Source organism: Hylobates moloch, unplaced genomic scaffold (assembly GCF_009828535.3).
Source record: "Hylobates moloch isolate HMO894 unplaced genomic scaffold, HMol_V3 SCAFFOLD_3, whole genome shotgun sequence".
In the NCBI taxonomy this organism is placed as follows: domain Eukaryota; kingdom Metazoa; phylum Chordata; class Mammalia; order Primates; family Hylobatidae; genus Hylobates; species Hylobates moloch.
In genome coordinates, this window is record NW_026652278.1 from 54484004 (window position 1) to 54506661 (window position 22658).

General features: G+C 42.5%; 1 protein-coding gene across 10 annotated transcripts in view; it reads right to left on the reverse strand.

The window, feature by feature from the left end:
- Nucleotides 1–22658, reverse strand: part of FAM13C (family with sequence similarity 13 member C) — a 117052-nt gene that overhangs the window by 35770 nt on the left and 58624 nt on the right. For all 10 annotated transcript variants that reach the window (XM_032137827.2, XM_032137776.2, XM_032137767.2 and 7 more), the window contains 2 exons: nt 21067–21130; nt 1999–2083 (listed from right to left, as the gene is read on the reverse strand). In XM_032137827.2, coding sequence (XP_031993718.1) covers nt 1999–2083; nt 21067–21130 — 149 coding nt within the window. The remainder of the gene's footprint in view (nt 1–1998; nt 2084–21066; nt 21131–22658) is intronic.

Genomic DNA, 22658 nt, shown 5'->3' on the forward strand with positions numbered 1-22658 from the left:
CCATAATTTAAGTCACAAAGGCATCTTACAAAGGCCTGTCACTTTGGCAATATCCCTGCCAAATGAAGAGACTCCTTAGGTCCCTGGAAACATCAGTTTTCTAGATGTCTCTACAATCTAGTTTTCCAGACTGTCTCAGGAGGTCTCTGAGACATTTCAGATTCATCTACATTTTGGAAAATCCAGCATGCAACCCACAAGCCTCCTCTCTAAAGAGACTTCTGCACATCTTTGCCATTTGATATTTAACATGGAATGTATCACTAGTTCCCCTGTGTGAGCAATCCCTACATAAACCCTGTATTTATTTTCATTTTATAACAAGGAATAATAAGCTTGTACAAAATCTTGCCCATGCCGAATGAGAAAATCCAAAACTATTCTTAATTGTTGAGAAGACACATAAAAGTCATGATGAAAAGAAGAAAAAATATATCCACATCCAAAATGCAACAAATATTTTACTGAACACTTTGTCAGAAACTTGTATAGTTAATCCAGATCACCAAATAACTCAACAGTTAATTTGTACTTGGCTTGAGACTTCTTTATGTGTTTTGTATTAAATATGTTGTTTGTTTGCAGGGAGTGGAATATGGTGTTGAGGGAAGAAAAGGGATGTTGTCCAAATATCTGACTTAAATCGCTAATTGGCCTGACGTTGGCTCCTGTTCAATTTTATTTGCCACTCATCCAAACATAATGGCCAACAGAGCAGGAGAGCTCACTGGGCAACAAAGACAGCCAACTGGCCACCTGCATCCATAGGGAAACAATGTACCACTCACCAGCAATGCTATGCTAGGCTTCGGTGTCCTAGGAAAAATAGTAGTACTTCACAGGTCAGTTTAAGGATTTAATATAATACACAAAAAGTGCTTAGAACAGTGCCAGGATTCATAGAATGTTTTAAATAATGGTAGTAACTACTACTAGTAGCTGTTATATGCCACCATTATTAGTACACATTCCAACACTGGAGAGTACTGATTTGCCTGCTTAGACTATGTGGGTCTGTTTTCTTTCTTGTTTTTTTTTTCTTTAAAAATTTTTAAAATTGTTTATTTATTTTTACTTTTAATTTGGGCATATAGCAGGTATATATATTTACGGGGTCTGCTTTCAACAGGAGTATCTAAAATGTACAATTGCTATGGTACTGAAACAGATTACCTTTGTAAATCTTTGCCTTCAACTCCTAGAGATTAAGGACCTCTCATGAAGAACGCTCCCTAAGCCTATTTCTACCATTTATCTGGAAACCAGCCTGCAAACTTGTGACCTCTTCGTTATGTTAGAAAACATAAGCTGTGCTCTCACTTATATAAATTAGTGTTTCTTTCCTCTCCAGATATTCCTGGGAACATTAATTTGCCTGCTGTTGGCTAGGCAATCTACCATCCCTGGAATTAAAGCCAGAGACTAACAGAAAATTGAGACTGAATTTGGGACTTTTTGACAAGGAAATTAATGAAAAAAAAAAGGAAACCAAACAAGACAATACAGGATCAGAATGAGCTGTCAGTTGACCACTCACCCCCACTTTCCCAGCATGCATGGATCATCTTACAAGCAGTTAACAGGAAAGGAAGTAGCAGCATGGAAACTTCCCCAACCTCAACACATCAAAAAGAATTTCAAGACAGCACAGGTTATCTAGGTCCAGTAATATAAAATAAGCATAGCACTCATTTGTCCCAGGAGACCAAATGGGAAAATGAAGACTAGAAGTTGTGATGGGTACTTTCAGCTTACACAAATGACACCCATTTGTGTAAGTGTGACTCTTGGCCCCATCTAGACAGGTCTATGTTATAGCAAATCCCAATCCTTCCTGCTCCCCCTCAGCAACTCCTGGGCAACTCAGAAGCACCTCTTGGGCTTTCATGTTGCCCCAGGCACTGTTTTCCTTCAGGGACTCAGGCTGAGTGTGAACCAGCAAGAGACTGAACTACCTTGAGAGTACAATTCAGGACAACCCCCAGCCCTGTATCTTACCTGCAGAATCTGTCTCATCGGCAAGCACATTCTGGGTCGATGCTGGCGCTGGGTCCTTGACTCCATGCACCTGAGAAGCTTCTTCCTGGTTTGTTAAAAATGCAAAGCACAGATCAGATTCGAAGGCTTGCAACTTTAGCAAGGAATTCTGCCAGCAAAAGCAGAACATGAGGCCAGCTAAGTAGATGCCTAACACACAGCAGTGTGTCCGCAGCTCCCGCAAGCAGCTTCCTCCACTGCCTGGCAGGAAGAGGGTGGTGGCAACAGCTGCTTCAGGGAAAGAACTGGTTGTGCCAGAATCATATACGCATCATTCCACATGCAGGCTCAGTTTCTGCCTCATTTAAATCCTAACGTATATGGATTATCTGTGACACATGGGACTGGTGATTTTGTCAGCAAGAGACACTGCATCTGGAGAACCAATCTGAGAAGATATCTGCTTCCTGGGTGCTTGAGGCTTTACGTTTTGTGAGTGTTTCATTCATTGTGCTGACATCAGGAAGCAGAAGACATTAAGTCCCTCCCTGGCTACCATTCATAAAAGCCATCGTCCCTCCAAAGCAAAGACTGCAGCAAACCACAGTGCACAAAGAGTTACTGCTGCAGAGGCTGCCTGGCATCTAGGAGGGGCTTTGAGGCTCCCTAATCCACATCTGTATGCTGGGGTGTGTCTGTGTGTGTGTGTGTGTGTGTGTCTTCTAAAGTTACTTCTCTTACATGAGAACAGGGTGAAAGAAAAGGGTGGAGGAAGATGACCTTGGTCATTTAGCATAACCCAGCCACTGAGGAAGAAGCAATTTATCTTTCATAGCCCTCAGCATAACCTCCCACCCACTCTCTTCATTTCTCATTTAAAATTTCTCCCATGATTCTTAATAAGAACAAAGTCATACAGATTGACGCATGCATCCTGCCATGATGCAGATGCCAGCAAATTAATTCCCCCGACCAGGTGAAAGTGAGTCAGCCTGAGTCCCTGGCCAGGCTCTCTCCCTCTCCACGAGAAGGTTCTGCAGGTCTCAGCTGCTCTTCTACCCTCCCAGCTCCAGCAGGGGTGGGCACCGGGAGCAGAGCCAGTGGTCCTTTCCCTGCTAGGACCCTCCAACACACACAGGTACACACACACCTACTCACACCCTACCCTCTGCATATCCTTTCCCCCACACAGTGTCACTCCCACTCCACAGCCCCACCCCTGCCACATACACACCCTCACCCCCTACTCCACACACACACACACACACACACACACACACACACACCCTCAGCCCCTAGTGCTCACCTCCATCCTACAGGCACTCTCATACCTACCCCTCACCTCCTACTCCACACAGATGCTCATACCAAACCCCCATACTCTCATCCCTACTCCCCACACCTACGAACACCCCACCTTCCACACACACACACCCTTACCCCACAGATACCTCATACCCTCACATCCAACCCCTGAAACCTCCCAGCCTACTCCACACATACCCATGCACACCCACCCCCAACACACACCCACATCCAACTCCCATGCCTTCACATACTATTCCACACACACACCCCTGCTCCATACACACCTTCACACCTTTCCTCACATAAACATCTATCCAACATCTCTCACGCCCCAACTCCTCCCTTCCATGCAAGACTGAGTCCCACACACACCCCTTGATCCATTCTGTTGATGTGAGTATGAACCTTCAGTAGTGTTTTACAAGCTGCCCACCAAGGGATGTCTAAAATCTGTTGTCTCTTCACCATTCTGAAAGCAGCAGGTGCCTAGGCAGGCTCAGGATCACACTTCTGCTATGCCCGGAGATGGGGTGGGACCCGGCGCAAACCTCCTAAGAGCTCAGGTGCTGCTGTCTGGGAGCCCATAACTCATGTGACACACCTGTGTGGGACTGGGCCATTTTTTTGGCTTCCTCCTCCATTCTGGGATGTTTTTCCAGCAGCTGAGTGTGGAAGCAAGAACTGAGGCTGTTGACAGGAGCTGCAGAAGGAGCAGGGACACCAAGTTTCTGGCAGGATTTAGTATTTAGTAAACAAGCAGCTGTGAGGCAAGCAGAAAGATCCCAGGCAAGTTTCCTACTGAAGGACATTGGAAATCAGTGACCTCTCAGAAAGAGCAAAACTACCCTGAAGATTAACAAATAATGCCATGGGAATGCAAAACGGTGCTGCCACTATGCAAAACAGAATGATGGGCTCCCAAAATATTAAAAATAGAATTACCATATAATCCAGCAATTTCATTGCTGCATATCTAGTCAAAACAATTGGAAGCAGAGACTTAAACAGATATTCATACACTCATACTCATGGCTGCATTACTCACAATAACCAAGAGGTATGTTTTGGATAAAATAGTGTCTCTACAAAATCTATACGTTGAAGCCCTAACCCCCAATGATACTGTATTTGGAGACAGCCCCTTTAAAGAGGTAATTAGGGTTAGATGAGGAAGCGATATCAGAGAGACAGACAGAAAGAAGGCCATGTGAGAAGGTAGCTGTCTGCAAGACAAGGAGAGAAGCTCAGGAGAAATCGACCTTGCTGGCACCTTGATCTGGGACTTCCAGTCTCCAGGACTGTGAAAAAATGCATTTCTTTTGTTTAAGCTTCCAAATCTGTGGTATTTGTTATGGAAGAACTAACAGACTAACACAAGGTGGATGCAGCCTAAGTGTCCATGAGTGGATGAATGGATAAACCAAACGTGGTTATGCACATACAATGGAACATTGTTCAGCATTCAAAAGGAAGGAATTCTGACACGGGCAACATGCCATGACATGTATAAACTTTGAGGACATTATGCTAAGTGAAATAAGCCAATCACAAAAGGATAACTACTGTATACTCCCACTTGCATAAGATATTTAGAGTAGTAAAATTTATCGAAGCTGGAAGTGGTAGCCTAAGCCTATAAATCCCAGCACTTTGGGAGGCTGAGACAGGTGGATCACTTGAGGCCAGGAGGTTGAGACCAGGCTGGCCAACATGGGGAAACCTCGTCTATACTAAAAATATAAAAGTTAGCTGGGCATGGTGGCACACGCCTGTAATTTCAGCTGCTAATGACACTGAGGCACGATAATTGCTTGAACCCGGGAGGTGGGGGTTGCAGTGAGCTGAGATTATTGTACCACTGCACTTCAGCCTGGGCAACAGAGCAAGACTCCATCTCAAATATATATATATATATATATTCATCAAGACAGAAAGTAGAATGGTGGTTACCAAGAGCCGGTGCTGGGGGGCGGGACATAGGGAGGAGATGGGAGCTATTGTTTAATGGGTACAGAGTTTTATATTGGGAGGATGAAAAAAGTTCTGCAGATGGATGGTAGTGATGATTGCCCAACAGTGTGACTGTACTTAATGTCACTGAACTACACACTTGTTTAAATGGTGGCCGGGCGCAGTGGCTCATGCCTGTAATCCCAGCACTTTGGGAGGCCAAGGCGGTGGATCACCTGAGGTCAGGAGTTTGAGACCAGCCTGACCGACATGGTGAAACCCTATTTCTACGAAAAAATACCAAAATTAACCGGGTGTGGTGGCACGCACCTGTAATCCCAGCTACTTAGGAGGCTGAGACAGGAGAATTGCTTGAACCCAGGAGGTGGAGGATACAGTGAGCCAAGATCGCACCATTGCACTCCAGCCTGGGCAATAGAGCGAGACTCCATCTCAAAAAAAAAAAAAAAGAAAAAAAAGAAAGAAAGGAAACAAAAAAGGCCAGGTGTGGTGGCTCACACCTGTAATCCCAGCACTTTGGGAGGCAGAGGTAGGAGGATCACTTGAGGTCAGGAGTTGGAGACCAGCCTGACCAATATGGTGAAATCCTGTTTTTACTAACAATACAAAAATTAGCCGGGCATGGTGGGGGGCACCAGTAGTCCCAGCTACCAGCTACTCGGGAGTCTGAGACAGGACAATTGCTTGAACCCAGGAGGCGGAGGTTGCAGTGAGCGGAGATCATGCCACTGCACTCTAGCCTAGGTGACAGAGTGAGACTCTGTCTCAAAAAAAAAAAAAAAAAGTTAAATGGTAAATTTTAGGTTAGATATATTTTAACATTTTAAAAAAATGAATGAAAGGTAAAGGAAAAAGAAAGGCTAGCACTCTTTCTTTCTTTAACTTTACTTTTCATTCTTCTTTTTTAAATTATGGAACCAGCTGCCTGTCTCAAATTTGTAAGTGCTCTTGTATATTCTGCAAAGCAGAAGAGGGCATAGCTTTCAGGTTCCCACAGAACGAGATGGAATGTCAGCTTTGCTACATACCATGTGTCTGACTTTGGCCAAGCATCCTAGTTATTCTGGGCCTTAATGTCCTCTGTATAAAGGGGCAGTGTTAACAGCAACAATGGTACTTGCTCTAAGGGATGCTCTCAGAATTAAACAAGGGAAATCTGGAAAGCTGGAAAGCACTTTGCAGAGCACCAGCATGTTGCAAACACACAAGGACTGGATTCTGTGTTTAGTATGACTATCTCCAAACCCCAAAGGCTGCTGGACAGAGCTCTGGCCATGTGGCAAGGCTGTATACTACACTGACTCTGAGGCCTTGACTCATCACTTTACCCCCCAGGGTCTTATTTCTGCACCTGCCTAGCAAGGCCCTTAGGCTACATGACTTCTAAGTCCCCTTACAACTTTAAAGGAGAGAAAAGCAAACAGGCACATGGACTGGAGATGGATGCACAGAATCTGGCATGGATTGGGTGCTTAGACACTGTGTCTGGAACGGAACCAAACGTCCAGACAACACAAATAGGTTTCAAAGAATTTCACTGCACAGGAGTTCACATTCAGAGATCCCTGGTCTCCCATAGGAAGAGAGGTATAATGCCATGACCCAGTTATGGCTAGAAGTATCCATTGGTGGCTGGGCACAATGGCTCATGCCTGTAATCCCAGCACTTTGGGAGGCCGAGGTGGGTGGATCATTTGAGGTCAGGAGTTCAAGACCAGCCTAGCCAACATGGTGAAATCTCTTCTCTACTAAAAATACAAAACTTTAGCCAGGCATGGTGGCACACTCCTGTAATCCCAGCTACTTGAGTGGCAGAGGCACGAGAATTGCTTGAATCCAGGAGGTGGAGGGTGCAGTGAGCCAAGATCATGCCATTGCACTCCAGACTGGGCAACAGGGGGAAAAAAAAAAGAAGAAGAAGAAGCATCCATCGGTTGTTCTCATCCATCTTCCTCTGCCACTTTCTCCCTCACTGTACTCAACACTAAGCAAGACTGAGTGTCAAAGGAGATCTAGTTGTATGGCTGGTTTGTTCCTTCTTTATCTATTAGATAGGACTAAGCTTAGAGTAATGGGGAAGAAATTAAGTGGCAAATGGAACAGGAGACAAAAGATGAAGGTCTGGAGAAACAAGAAGATCCCCAAGTAGAAGGGAAAACAAACTGCTGTAAATGGAAGACAAGAAGGCAAAGTGGAAGAAACTCTGCAGATCAGCTGTCCTCAGTAATATTCCTTCTCACCCCTCACTGACCCATTACCTGAGGACAGTCTGCCCTTTGGCACCATGGGCCACTTGTAAGTCCTGCTGAACAGAGAGTGGGGACTTGGACACACTGGGTCCATGAAGAGATACTTATTCTGAGGATCAAGGAACCCAGGACAAGGGGACGGGGAGATTTGTCTATGAGTAATCTACACTAGCAGTCCCAACCTTTTTGGCACCAGGGACCGGCTTTGCGGAAGACAATTTTTCCATGGACTGGGGGATGGCGATTTTTTGGGGATGAAACTGTTCCACCTCTGATCCTGAGGCATTAGGTCCTCATAAGGAGCGCACAACATAGATTCCTTGCATGCACAGTTCACAATAGGGTGCGTGCTCCTGAGAATCTAATGCCACCACTGATCTGACAGGAGGCAGAGCTCAGGCGGTAAAGCTCGCTGCCCACTGCTCATCTTCTCGGACTGTGCGGCCCAGTTCCTAACAGGCTACAGGCTGGTACTGGTCCATGGCTCTGGGGTTGGAGACCCCTGATCTACACCACTGCCACATACATGTCCTTCCAGTGGATGGGTGATCTGGCCTACCATGTCTGTGCCCTGCAGAGCCACCCCAAGAGGGCTTCAGGATAGCTTGCAGTGAATGTGCAGAGTTCGTGTCCACCTTGCAGGCATGATGCCACATATCCAGCTCCACATGGAAAGCCAGGCAGCTTTCCATGCAAGAGCTGCACTAGGCTCTGCAGTATGAGGCTATTAGCAGCCCCTTCCTCGTGGGGCTTCCAGTCTAGTGGGGAGATCACTAATAAGCAAGTAAACAAATCAAACAATCATGATAGTTATTATTGTCATAGGGCTATGGAGGAAAGAAACAGCAAGCCCAGGGAGTGAGTGACTAACCACTAATTTCACTTCCATCTGCCCGACTTAGCGACCTTTAATGCAGGAACATGCTTTTCCCTCTACAGAAAGATGAAGGACCCTTCATTCCGGGTCCTAGTAAACCCCTACAGTCCTAGTGCCACCTCAACCCAGCACTCTCTGATAGGACTTCCACTCTCCCTGCCTCCCCAAGCCCATCACTCAGGGCCAGCCTGCTAGTGCTTTTCCTGGTTTATATCCAAAGTCTCCTCAAACGAATGTCTAGAATCTGCAGGAAAATTGAATAAGGGCTAACAGACCCTGTAAAGAACAATGACCGCCCCTGCTGCTCCAACTATCCCATCTGGTTAAGAAAGAAGCCACAGAGAAGTCTGTGAAACGTAGGTGTGGTTTTCTTTAAAAAGCTAATTTTTCCCGTTTACATAATGGAGAATATGCTACTTGTTTTAGAAAATACTCTACTCATTTTCTCTCCTCTACAATTACTCAGGTCCCACTTTAGTTGGGTTGAAATAGAGAACACCCACACAGGCTGGATGGTTAAATACTATTTTAAGGTGACTTTGTCTGCAATTCACCAGTCCCAGAGCAGGCACAGCTTACATTTAGTTCGTATGAAAGGCTTTAGTCCTCCTCTCCCATCCTTTTATCTGTCCAAGAATTGCATATAGATCCCCTATGATGATATGAAGCAAATCAAGTTGGAAATCTGCTCAAAATTGGGGACATGACTGGGTCTCCAAACGTCTCCATTTCTACTTACCACTCTTCTTCCCTGAATTTCAATGTTTCTTGAATATATTCTCACCCACATACATACAACACCCTTCCTTTCCATCTGCTGATTCACCTGCTCTCTGCCCCCTTCTCCTCAGACCCTACTCAGCTCTAGTTGTTTCGCCGCCAAAATCCCATCAAATTATTGAGCCAGTTCTGATTATCTTATCTCAGCAGGGGGCCCCCTAGTGTCTCTTTTAGCATCTTGTTTATTTCCTTCACAAGGCTCGCCACATTGTGTAATTTTGTGTATTGTTTATTGGCTCTTTTCAGCTCCATCAAGAGCTAGCACCGTACCTCCATTGTTTACTGCTGCATCCTAGCACAATGTATAGAAAAGAGCCAATCAATAAAAAGACTGCCATTGTATCTGAGTTTTGTTTTTCTGGGTCCTTTAGCCAGTATTTGCAGGGGGGGCAGGGGTCTCTGAGTATCCAATATTGACCCCTCCTGCTGCCCTGGTTTAGAAACCTTAAAGTGCTTAAAAATCACAGGGGAGTTTACAAAAGACGTGCACTCCCAGGACGTGCCCATTCCAGAGATTCTGGTTCAGTAGGTCTGAGGCAGGGTCTTTCAACACAAGAAGTCCAAGGGCCCTATTCCCTGGGGCCTTGACACACTATAAATATCTCAGTTGCCCACTTAGCTCTACTTGCCCCAGGGCTAAAAGCTTTTCTCTGAGCCCCAGCCCTCTGATTCCCTCATTGCTTTTTTATCCTTCGGTTGGTTCCCTTGAAAGCTGTCCCCACCCCTACCAGGAGGTATAAAGTATGAAGTGCTCAGAAGCAAGAAGGTATTGCTTCCTGAACTTCTGGATGTTCTTGCCAACGAAGTGGGACTTCTCCCAATGTCAACCATTACAAGAAAAAGCCAAATTTATCCTTCCCCTAAAGTAAAGACATTGGACTTTTGGCGAATCCCTCTGGGGACAGTGTCACTTATGTCTGAGCATGGTTTGCAGCACAGCACACTTCAGCTCAGCCCGCCCCAGCTTCCCTCTGTTCAGGAGTTCAGCCCTCACTCCCTGGCACCTCCCAAAGGAGAAATTCAATGTAGGAGAACAAGCTATTCACTTTAAGGAGCCTTCTGTTGACAAGAAGATCCAGGTCTTATTCAGATCCTATCAGCAATTCTTTTTAAACAAGGACAACCTAGCCACAATATACAACAATAAAACCCACATTTCCTTTAAGCTAAATGACTTCAACCTGGAAAGGGCGAATCCTATACTTGATTTCACCTCATTGTGATATCCTTGTTATGTTCACTTTATTAAATGAACAATAAGAACAAGATGTTTGGGAGAAAATAATACCATTTTATAAACTGCCTTTTTTTTTTGAGATGGAGTCTTGCTCTGTTGCCCAGGCTTGAGTGCAGTGGTGGGATCTCGGCTCACTGCAAGCTCCACCTCCTGGGTTCACGCCATTCTCCTGCCTCAGCCTCCTGAGTAGCTGGGACTACAGGCGCCCACCACCACGTCTGGCTAATTTTTTTTTTTAGTAGAGACAGGGTTGCACTGTGTTAGCCAGGATGGTCTCGATCTCCTGACCTTGTGATCCGCCCGCCTCGGCCTCCCAAAGTGCTGGGATTACACGCGTGAGCCACCGCGCCCGACCCATAAACTCCCATTTTAAAGCAGAACTCTGAGCTTTTCTAGATAATAAGACTGATTTTTCTGAAAATACAATGTGTCTCACTTACAACTCATGGAATGAACTTCAATAGTTTCTCAATGGAGTTATTAGTACTTAAATTATCCAAAAGCACAGGTCTTAAGATGCATACGCCCCTAACTAGTCATTTTTCCCAGAACATTAATTAAATCCCAAGGGCTGAAGTCCAAAGCTAGTCTGGGTTGTAGCCCATATGGTTGCTTCTTTGTGGCTTTGTTTCCATTTATTTTAGCCCTGAAAAATATTTGCCTTCAAAACTAAACTTAGTAAGATGGGAGCACAGGAGATGGCCCACTGGGCCCTTAATCTGGCTCATTCTGTGTCACAGGGCAAACCACCAAATGATGCTGGCTCATAGGCCATCTACTTTTTCTGATAACACTACCTTAACTACTTCAATTTCTAAAATTCAATGAATATTAGAAATCAGAAAGTATTCACTGAAAATCATAAAATCACATGCCATATGAAATAACATATATCTATGCCTTTAAAGATGGCAGGTCACACTGGAAAGCATGGCCATTTCCTCAAATACTCATTTTTAAGTTATATATTTTTAAATTTTGAATTGACACATAATAATTATACATATTTACAGGGTACATGGTGAGTTTTGATACATATAATATATAGTGATCAAATCACAATAATGAGATTATTCACTACCTCAAATATTTACCATTTGCTTGTGTTGGGAACATTCAAAATCTTCTCTCCTAGCTATTTGAAAATCCGTAGTAAATTATTGTTGATGAGCCACACTACAGTGCTGTAGAATACTAGAACTTATTCCTTTTATGTAGCTATGATTTTATATCCTTTAACCAATCCCTCCCTATCTCTCTCTCCCCCTCTCCCCCTTACCCTTCCCAGCATCTAGTAACCACTATTCTACTCTCTACTTCTATGAGGTCAACTTTTTTTTTTTTTTGAGACGGAGTCTTGCTCTGTTGCCAAGGCTGGAGTGCAGTGGCACAATCTCAGCTCACTGCAAGCTCTGCCTCCTGGGTTCACGCCATTCTCCTGCCTCAGCCTCCTGAGTAGCTGGGACTACAGGCACCTGCCACCATGGCCAGCTAATTTTTTTTGTATTTTTAGTAGAGACGGGGTTTCACCGTGTTAGCCTGGATGGTCTCGATCTCCAGACCTCGTGATCCACCCGCCTCGGCCTCCCAAAGTGCTGGGATTACAGGCGTGAGCCACTATGCCCAGCCAAGATCAACTTTTTTAGCATTCACACATGAGCGAGAACATGCGGTGTTTATCTTTCTGTGACTGGCTTATTTCATTTAACATAATTTTCTCCAGGATCACCCATGTTGCTGTAAATGACAATATTTCATTCTTTTTATGACTGGATAATATTCCACTGTATATAAGAGAGTGGGAAATTAGTAGTATGAAGAGAAATACAGGAAAGAGTGAGCAACAAGAAAAAGGATCAAGACGTCATGCCAGAGAAAACAGGAGGAGCCAATGGGACAAAGTGGCAGGGGAGCTGGGGAGATGGGTAGGCTGCCAGGCAAAAGGCAGCACAGGTGGGTCAACCAAGCAAGTCCTGCCTCAATGCCTCTGCTCAGCCCAACACCTCTGATGCTTCTCCAAGGCAGTTCCCAGACAAGGAAAAATAGAGGCAGCTGCTGGCATGGCTTCCACTTTTTCTGCCAACACCACACTAAGGATTCCCCCGAGGGTGAGGCTCACAGACCTGGTTTCCCTGGAGATAAGAAAGCAGGCTGTATAGTTGCATCTGAACAACAGGGCAGAATAAACCAGGCCTGGAAGCCATTCATAGCTTTTTTGCCATGCAGTTCATTCAACTGGGAATGAGAACTAGTATTCACACCGTGACCATGTTGGCTACAGGATGTCCTCATTGACACTGATAACAAAAGTTGTCTAAAATTAAATGAATCATAGGATACTGCTCCAGCTGAGGAACAAACCTTGGTAGGGGAGCAAGGTGACTCTACCTCAACTCGGAAAGCCATACCAGAAAAATGCTAAGTGGCATCCTGCAGGGGTCCAGCAGAGAGGAAAATTACCTTGGAGATCATGCTTCCAGAGACCAACATTATGCAGCCCAGCATCTAATTACTTATCTTCTGAGAACAGCACTCCTAGATCCTAAGTGGGAAATATGGCCCAAGTCTAACAAATCAGCTTATTCCAAACACCAATATCACGGGAACTGGTTCAGAAATGGGCACATGCCCCAAGCCAGATAAATGAGACTGAAGTATGGGACTTTTTAGAACTAGGAAGGAGAGACTGTTATTTCACCGTGTGGTAGGCAGAATCCTAATGGTAGCCATCAAGATTCCTATATCCTGATAACATAATCAAACACTAATCTAGGCACTTCTATGAAGAGGTTTGTAAATGTAATTAAAGCTTTAACTCAGCTGACCAAAGATACAGATTACTTGGCTGAGCCTGGACCAATCAGGGGAGGCCTTTAAAATACACAGAGTTTCTTCCAGTTGGTAGCAAAAGACAACATAATAGAAATTCAAAGCACAAGAAGGATTTGCCACGCTGTTGCTGGCTCCAAGACAAAGGGTGAGGAGGGGGGTGTGGCAGCCTTTAGAAGCTGAGAGCTGCCCTCAGGTGACACCTAGCAAGGAAGCAGGACACACAGTTGCACAACTATAAGGAACTAAATTCAGGCAACAACCTGAAGAAGCTGGGATGGGGGCTCTTCTCCAGAACCTCCAGATAAGAAACTACTCCAGCCAGTGCCTAGATTTCAATTTTATGAAACCCTAAGCAGAAAATCCAGTTGAGTCCACCCACATTTCTGACCTACATAACTGTGAGCTAATAAATAAATGTTTGAAGCCACTAAGCTCTTGGTAATTTATTACCCATTAATAGAAAACTAATATACACTGGAATTACTAAATAATTTGTCCCTAGAGAGGGGCTGACCTAAATAAAGATGAACCCAATATAGAAAAAGAAGAACCGAGAGATAGAAATAGATGGCATCTCCAGTGATGAGTTTTCAATCCCCGGACCTAGCCATGCATAGAGCCCATCTTGATCCTAAGTTTTCTGCTATATGTCAATAACATCCTGTTGTTATTAAAACCAAGTTGAATTGACTTTCAGTCACACCGAAAGAATCACAGATACTTTTTAAAACATCCTCACTCAACCCCGAACTAAGGCCTAACCCTATAGACTGTGTTTGCATTTGAATAGAAAAATAGAGCTGCCTATTCTTACAGAAATAATACCGTTCAGTCAGCTCAAGAATGTTAAAGGCCTAAGAAGCCTCTTTCTAGACCATTTTCACAAAATTAACACAATTTTGAGGAAGAAACACATCCTGAACAAAACAATAAGTACCATCTTGAGGCTTGATATGGTTTGATGCCAAAATACCTATAGGATAAACTGTGAATGCTAATAAAAACACAATCTAGTCCTTCACATGGAGATACACAGAGGCATAGACACATGCATACCGACTCAAAGAGGGACACTGCATGTGTGCAAATTGTGCTACTTTTAACAAAATTAACGTATTAAAGGATTCTTCATAGATATCTTTGACATTGAGGCTAAAGTTTAGTTATTGTGACCAGCATAATTGAACAGTTAAGAGTTAACAGTAGTATGGGAAGAAAAATTAATTTTTCATATTGATTTCAGGTAAATAAATCATCTCTTTCATACCAAGCTAAATAAAAATAGGTATCTCCTCTGTAGAATAAGACTGCAATTACAGATCCAAGGTTAAACTTCTTACTATTGATATTAGCTCATTATTGAACATCTGTTGCATGCTAGTAATTTATTACATTTGTTTCTTATAAGATAGCCTCTTCCTCTAGATTCTAATGGTATTCCTAAGGCATTTGTCCTCTTTTGATAGAACCACAGTCAGAATATAGCACAACACAAGTCTGAATCCATGCTTATTGTGAGCATCTTCTCTTCCTCTGGTTCCCCAATAACCAATGAGTGTGACGATGACACACACAAATCTGGAAATCTCCCAGCTATTTTTGATAAAGTCAATACTAAATTTCAAAGCAACAACAGAGGCAGAACATACCTTTAGAATGCCCTGTAGGGTCAATTAACAGCAAAAATATTTCTACCTTATTCTATAAACACAAAGAGCACTCATAATGGAGTCTTCAGAATAGAGTTACAGTAATATTTTTCCATTAAAGAGATGCTATTATCCTCTCACTCTAACCCATTTATGCCCAGTGTTCCATTATTGGAACGCTAAGCATGTGGTAGTTATTTATATCCTACTGCTCAAGGTCATTGCCAAGGTCTGATTGCAAAAATTCAAAACATTGCAACCTTGGGCATAAATGGACTAAGCACTCATAAAGGGAGCACAATGCAATATCAGAGAACTTGTGCTTGCCGTTTTCAGATGTTTTAGGTTCTACTAGTTACCAGGTGAAATGGCTTAGCCAGTGTGACGGTGTTAACATTCCTCATGAAGTAACAATGTGACTGAAATTTCTCCACCTTCAAAAATCATTTCTCTTTCCTACTGTCTACCTCACAGTTAGAAATGGGGAAGCAAGGTGGGAAGAATAGATTATCATCCACTTTTGACCCTCACTGTTGAGTCTACCAATTTCTTCTCCCCTACAAAAGACAACACCATCCTTTCCCATTCCATGACCCGGATATTATAGGACTCAGCGACTTCCATCTAGGTTGGTTTCTTCCTCTCCATCAGTGGAGAGGAAGTTACTGACATATTCAGTTACTTTAATGTCCAGGCTGACAATCATGCTAATGTCTGACTTCATAATTCCTCAACCCCCTCAATTCCAGGATTCCTTCCACTTCACTATGGCTGGATGCCTCAGCAAATTGCCATAAACTTCATGATCTCAAACCTTCTAAACATAATCCCCATCCCTTCTATCTCATTCACTCCCTGCAACTGGACTTATTCTGTCCTCCTAATTTTGTTAAGGTTTTAGATTTTTCTATGTTCCTACAGTGAGTCATCCCACTTAGACTCTTTACCATGTGGGAAACATACATGGGGGAGACAGACACCTGTCTCTATGGTTTTATTCTGGGGACAAAAAAAAAAAGTCAGTATATCCACCTAGAAATATTTATCCCACTGATGCCTTAAGTCTTAGCTACCTTGAAATCCTCACCATTGGAGGTATAGTTTATTGGTGTGCAAAAGACTGATGCAACATTTATCCATTTTTGCATTCCAGGATTTAGCATCTGCTTCTTTGTGCTCAACACATCTCTCTTGGGTAAACCCATTAACCCATGACAAGATTGTTTTATTTTTTTCAGATTTATAAGCTGGCTTTTTAGGCCTGGAGAGGTTAAACTATAGTGATGGTCAATGCCAGCACAAGAGAGTTTCATGGCCAATAATCCTCAAAGACAAGGGAAATAAGGAATCCATGTAAGGTCACCAAAGCTTCTCCTTCAAGGTCAATTGGCTTGTGGCTGACCTTACCTATATGGCCTTGAAATTCCAGGTAAGAAGTAAAATGTAAGCAAACTCATATTCACTCAACTGACATTGTTTTATCCAAAAGGTAAATGCAGAATACCTTCAAACTATCTATAAGATAAGAAAATTAAGTGTTTTTCCTGAGCACAGAGGCCGTGAACAGTTTTTGAGGTGATCACTTCTTTCTGTGTGATGATGACATGAAAGTTGGGTTGGGTGAAGTATAATAAAGAAGAAAAGAAGGCCCATGGTGACCCAGAGCTTCAGCCTGCTCTGGCCATACCACTCTGGATCCCCAGTTGATCACAATTCTTCACTTACAATAATGTGGCCTGTCTCTCGTGTGAGACTGATAAATAACTATGCTAAGCACATATGTCACTGCTATTGCACTACTTACTATTCACTCCCCAAACTAGGCTTCAGACAGTGGGTTGGCCAGGAGAAGGCCTTAACCATGAGTTACTTGGTTTTCCTTATTCCATCCCTGATGGGAAGCTATGGCTACATTCTGCAAGCACTGGGAAAATGGAAAAAGGGTAGAATCAATGAATGTTCAAATTGAAAGGTCTCAATACTATAAGATCTCACTTATAAGTGGAATCTAAAAAAGCCAAACTTTTAGTAGAAAGTAAAATAGGGTTACCAGAGGCTGGTGGGGAGGAGGTGGACAGGGAAAGGGGACACATTAGTGAATGGGTATAAAATTTCAGTTAGACAGGATAAATCAGTTTTGGTGTTTTATTGCATCACACAGTGACTATAATTAATAATAATATATTGCATATTAGCTGAAATAGAGGATTTTAAATGTTCTCATCACAAAGAACGATACATATTCAAAGTGTTTAATATGCAAATTTGCCTGATTTGTTCATTCCATAATGTATCAAAACATCACATTGTATCCCATAAATATATACAAATGTACAATTATTATTTGTCATTTAAAAATCGAATTAAACTTAAAAAAAAAATCTAAAAGGACACCTAGAGTTAGTCCAATTCAAAACTTCCTACAGAGTTAGAAATGGGGAAACAAGGTGGGAAGAAAAGATTATCATCCCCTTTTGACCCTCACTGTTGAGTCTACCAATTTTTTTCTCAGTAGTTTTAGTTTACAAACGAAACTAAAAGAAGTTGATGTGGTGCTCTTTCATACACAGTCTGGGAGTTGGAAACAGTAGTTTGAGGACCCAATATGGCTTTCTTTTTTCAGGGAAGGAGAGATTCATTAGTTTTCTTTATAAATATTTTTCTTAATTGGGACTGAAGCAAGGAATATGATCTACAAGCATACAGAGAGTAAAAACAATCACTTTTCTTCATTTTATCTTTCAAATACCTTTCTGATCTATTGAATGCTTATGATTACATGGACTGGCAGACTAAGACCAAGGATTAAGGTTGATGAGACACTGACAAATCTCAAGTCTATAATATTTTCCAGTCAGGATTCAAAAGATCCTAACCCCCAAAATCTGATGTCTTACAGAGACAGAGTCATACAGCTCAGGTGAATGTCAGTAGGGACATTTAATCAGTTTTTTTCTGGAAAAAAATCCTATACTCTAGTCCCAGAGACACCAAAAACTGGAATAAAAAATGCAATTCCTATCAAGAGACTCAGAGTCAAAAACTGGGAGCTCTAGGCTGGCAGAAGAAAAACGAGACTGGCAGGTGTCAAATCTATACTCATGCCAAGTGGAAACAAGAAGTTAGTGAGCTCTTCAGCCCACTAGGAAAGTATGAGAAACACACACAGAGACAACATATGCGGATACGCTACACCATGTATCACCGTGCCAGGCGGAGAAGACCTCGGGTCAAGTGCCAGCTCTGGAATCAAGCTGAGCCCCATCTGTCAGTCACAGAGCAAGTAGACAAAGAAGTACAAATAGTAGAAGTGAAATACCAGATGTAAAATTTGGGAAATGTATAAGGTACGTATGTAGCATCTTGTAATTATTACTATGTACAACATATAGAAAACACTTGTGGACCATGATTCTCATTCAAGAAACTCTTTTTTGGTTTTAGACTTGCAAGTTGGTATGGAAGAGAGTGCAGTTATGGAACTGGTAGGTTCTTTATAAGGATGTGTGGGGAAGTGGTGAATAAATAAAATAAAGGAACAAAAACCAATGAAGAGAGCTAACATAACAAAAAGTTCTACCTTACATGTTTATTTAGAGATGGGAAGCATACTCCTGTGAAAAGTCAGCTGTACGAAGAGGCCAGAAAACAGCTCATAGTAATAAAGATATATACGATAGATAACAACAGCTCTGGTCAACAACCAGAAACAAGTATACAATGTTACAGCAAGGCAAATGAAAACCATGACTATATACCAAACATGAATGACCCTCATGAACATAATATGGAGCAAATGAAGCCAGACACAAAAGAGCATATGTAATCCATGAATAAAACACTAAAAAATACTAGTTATCCTCATAAGAGAGTAGTGACTGGAAGGAATTACAGAGAGGCATCTGGGATGCTGGTAATATTTTGTTTCTTGATTTATGTGCTGGGTGCACACTTTGTAAGAATTCATTCAGCTGTATACCTCTGACCTGTGTACTTTTCTGTATGTATTTTCTATCCCCATTAAAATTATTATAGCAATGTTTCCCACTTGTGTACCATAGGGACTCTGTCGCCTAACGAAATGTTATTAGGGCCGGGCGTGGTGGCTCACACCTGTAATCCCAGCACTTTGGGAGGCCGAGGTGGGCGGATCACAAGGTCAGGAGATCGAGACCATCCTGGCTAAACAGGGTGAAACCCCGTCTCTACTAAAAATACAAAAAAATTAGCCGGGCGTGGTGGCGGGCGCCTGTAGTCCCAGCTACTTGGGAGGCTGAGGCAGGAGAATGGTGGGAACCCAGGAGGCAGAGCTTGCAGTGAATGGAGATCGCGCCATTGCACTCCAGCCTGGGTGACAGAGCGAGACTCTGTCTCAAAAAAAAAAAAAAAAAAAAAAAAGAAATGTTATTAGGTGGTTCTTCCATAAAAGAGTTTGGTGTTCAATAAGTTGAGAAATGCTGGGAATGATGTAGGACATTTCAATCCATGAGTGTGAACACATCCACCCTCCTTGATGGTCTCTGTTCTATTCATACTGCACCTCCTTCAAGATTCCCCAAGGTCTTTTCTGGTCTCCCAAATTTTGGCCACAACAGAAACTGCGTGAAAGAATGTGGGTGAATCTATATAGTTCACCCCCGATGGAAAAAAAACACCGTCAGCACATACTGTATTCAACCAGTCTGGATCAGCAGCGTCACCTCTGTATGGAAGTGCACACGTTTAAAATATGGTGCTGCCTGCTGTTTCAGATGGACTTCTCCATCCAGCGCTCTTACGCTTAGGCAATCAGTGCAGTGAGCTGGCACACTTCATGTCATTTGCAAATACAACATAGTGAAGGAATACAGAAAAGCAGATTTTCAAATATAGCTTTTCAAAACTGTGATTTGGGAATGCTCAAGTGATCTCAGCATTCTCATAGATTTGCAGCTCAAAAAACAGTTTCTCCCAAATACTTGAAAGTTATCGTGAGTTGACTCTTACAATCACCTCATTTTTCTAGTCACTTATGTCAAAACAAACCTTTGCTCCTTTACAACTAGCATTTTGCTTGTTCACAGTGGGGCAGACAGCTGCGTTCACTGATTCAGGCTCTTGCCTCTGTTCTCTTAAACTCCTTTTCACTCATTACTATGAAGACGATTGTAGAATTTGGAGCCTGTCTGTATGCACACACACAAAAATAACAATTCTGTGTTCTTGTCTTTAGGACATTTTTTACCACTTTAGCTAATTAACTTGGCTTAACCAAGCAGCTGGTTTACCTTTAGCTATTTATTTCTACCAAGTTCTACCAAAAAGAAAGAAAAGGAAAATAAAATCACCTAAATTAAGAGAAATACCCTTTCTGTGGGGTGGGAGAGGAAGAGGAGGAAGGGATGTATCTTCAAAACGTCAAATAAACAATTTGCCTAAAGCCCATCATTTCTCTTTTTGGCATCTGATCATCAGGTCTTTTCATTCTCTTTGCTATGATCCTAATCAGACATACTAAATACCACCCACTACTACTTAATTTACAATGAGGACAAGAAGAGCCAGACAGAGTATTCCGAACCAATGTCTTAAACAAAGGTGTTCATTATAATAGATATCATAATTACATTACATTAATTTCATACAGGAGAATTTAATTACATATGCCAAAGAAAATCCAGAACAAGCTAATTAACATCACAATGACCAGTTTGGTGGGAAATGATTTGGATTGGAAAATATGGCTTCATGTCTCAAAGTCTACTAAGAAAATCACATTGCAAACACTAAACTGTATCATTCTCAGTGGATAAACAGTAAGTATGATAATGTTTGAAATTGCAGAAGCTGTTAGGAAAAACAGAGATGTAGGCAAAATAAAATTAAGAGAAAATTTTACAAATGTTAACTGTCACCGCCACGGTTATACAATCCTGAAGCAAAGCTGAAAAGAGTGTAACAAAATGACTGCTGGACTTGGGTTAGGGCCAAGACATCGCGAGCCACCTCACAAACAATAGTTTAAATGTTTCTCCAGAAGAAGGAAAAACATTACCAATTGAACAAAGAACTATAAGTATTACAAGTTTACTTAAAAGCAAAAATACTAAGTTTTCATGAGAATGAATTCCTAGTACTGTGAAAAAGAATAGTATATCTCATGATTGGCTAATTCATGTTCTTATAACCAGTAATGATTGCACCTACCTCATTTAAGTCCTGCTGAGTTTCAAAAGCATCCTTTGGCCAAATGGCAGTCCTCTGGTCTATTCTAGAAAATACAAAGAAAAATTACGTCCACTTAAAAGAAACCTTTCAGTGATGTACATGTGAAGCTGGTGGCTACAAATCTGGCTGTACCCCTGATAAAAACTCTTGGTTGTGTCCCACTGCCTGTAGAATAAAATACAGACTCCTTACAATGGCCTGCAGCACATTATAGTGCTTGAACCCTGACAGCGTTCCTGGCCCCCTCTCCTACCACTCTCACCATTGTTCACCACACTTCAGCCACCCTGGCCTTCTCTCTGTTCCTTGAACATGTAGTGCTTGCTCCCTGTTCAAACCTTCACACTTGCTCTGCCTGAGCCCACACTGCCCTCCCCTGGGATCTGCATACAGTTCACTCTTATTACCATGTATGCATCTGCTCAGCTCACAGGGCACCTCCCCAAGGAGGCCTCCCTAACTAGACAAGACATGCCCTCACCCTCACTCTCTAGCATACTGTCCTGTACATTTTCTTCTTAGCACTTCCTCCTATTGAAATTATACACTTATTTGCGTGTCCACAGTAAAGTGTAAGCTCCAAGGAGGTATTGATTATGTTTATTTTCTATACTGCTAAAACCTCACCTATTAAAAATTCAATAATTGTTTTGATTGAATGAATGTGATCTGATACAGTTGCAGAAAGATACCATTTGTCTGCTGAAGACAGCTTATGGAAATTTCATCCTATCTCTTAACTCACACAATAAGTGTTGTAATATTTGCTGGGTACCACGGTGCAATGGTTTGGATGTGGTTTGTTCCCACCAAAACTCATGTTGAACTTTGATCCCCAGTGTGGCAGTGTTGGGAGGTGGGGCCTAGTGGGAAGGGTTTGGGTCATGGGATCTGTGACAGGGGAGGGATATGGAAGTGAGCTCTTACTCAGAAATAAATTTGTTCCCATTGTGGTTTTGATTTGCATTTCTCTAATGATCAGTGATGTGAGCTTTTTTTCATTTGTTTGTTGGCTCCATGTATGTCTTCTTTTGAAAAGTGTATGTTCGACCAGGTGTGGTGGCTCATGCCTTTAATCCCAGCACTTTGGGAGGCCGAGGCATGCAGATCACTAGGTCAAGAGTTTGAGACCAGCCTGGGCAATATGGTGAAACCCTGTCTCTACTAAAAATACAAAAATTAGTGGGGCGTGGTGGCAGGCACCTGTAGTCCCAGCTACTTGGGAGGCTGAGGCATGAGAATTGCTTGAACCTGGGAGGCGGAGTTTGCAATAAGCCGAGATTGCGTCACTGCACTCCAGCCTGAGCGACGGAGTGAGACTCAGTCTCAAAAAAAAAGAAAAGTGTCTGTTCATGTCCTTTGCCTACTTCTTTTATGAGATTGCTTGTTTTTTTCCTTGTAAATTTGTTTAAGTTCCTTATAGATGCTGGATATTAGACCTTTGAGGGATGGGTAGTTTGCAAAAATTTTTTCCCATTCTGTAGATTGTCTGTTTACTCTGTCAATAGGTTCTTTTGCTGTGCAGATGCTCTTTCATTTAATTAGATCCCATTTGTCAATTTTTGCTATTG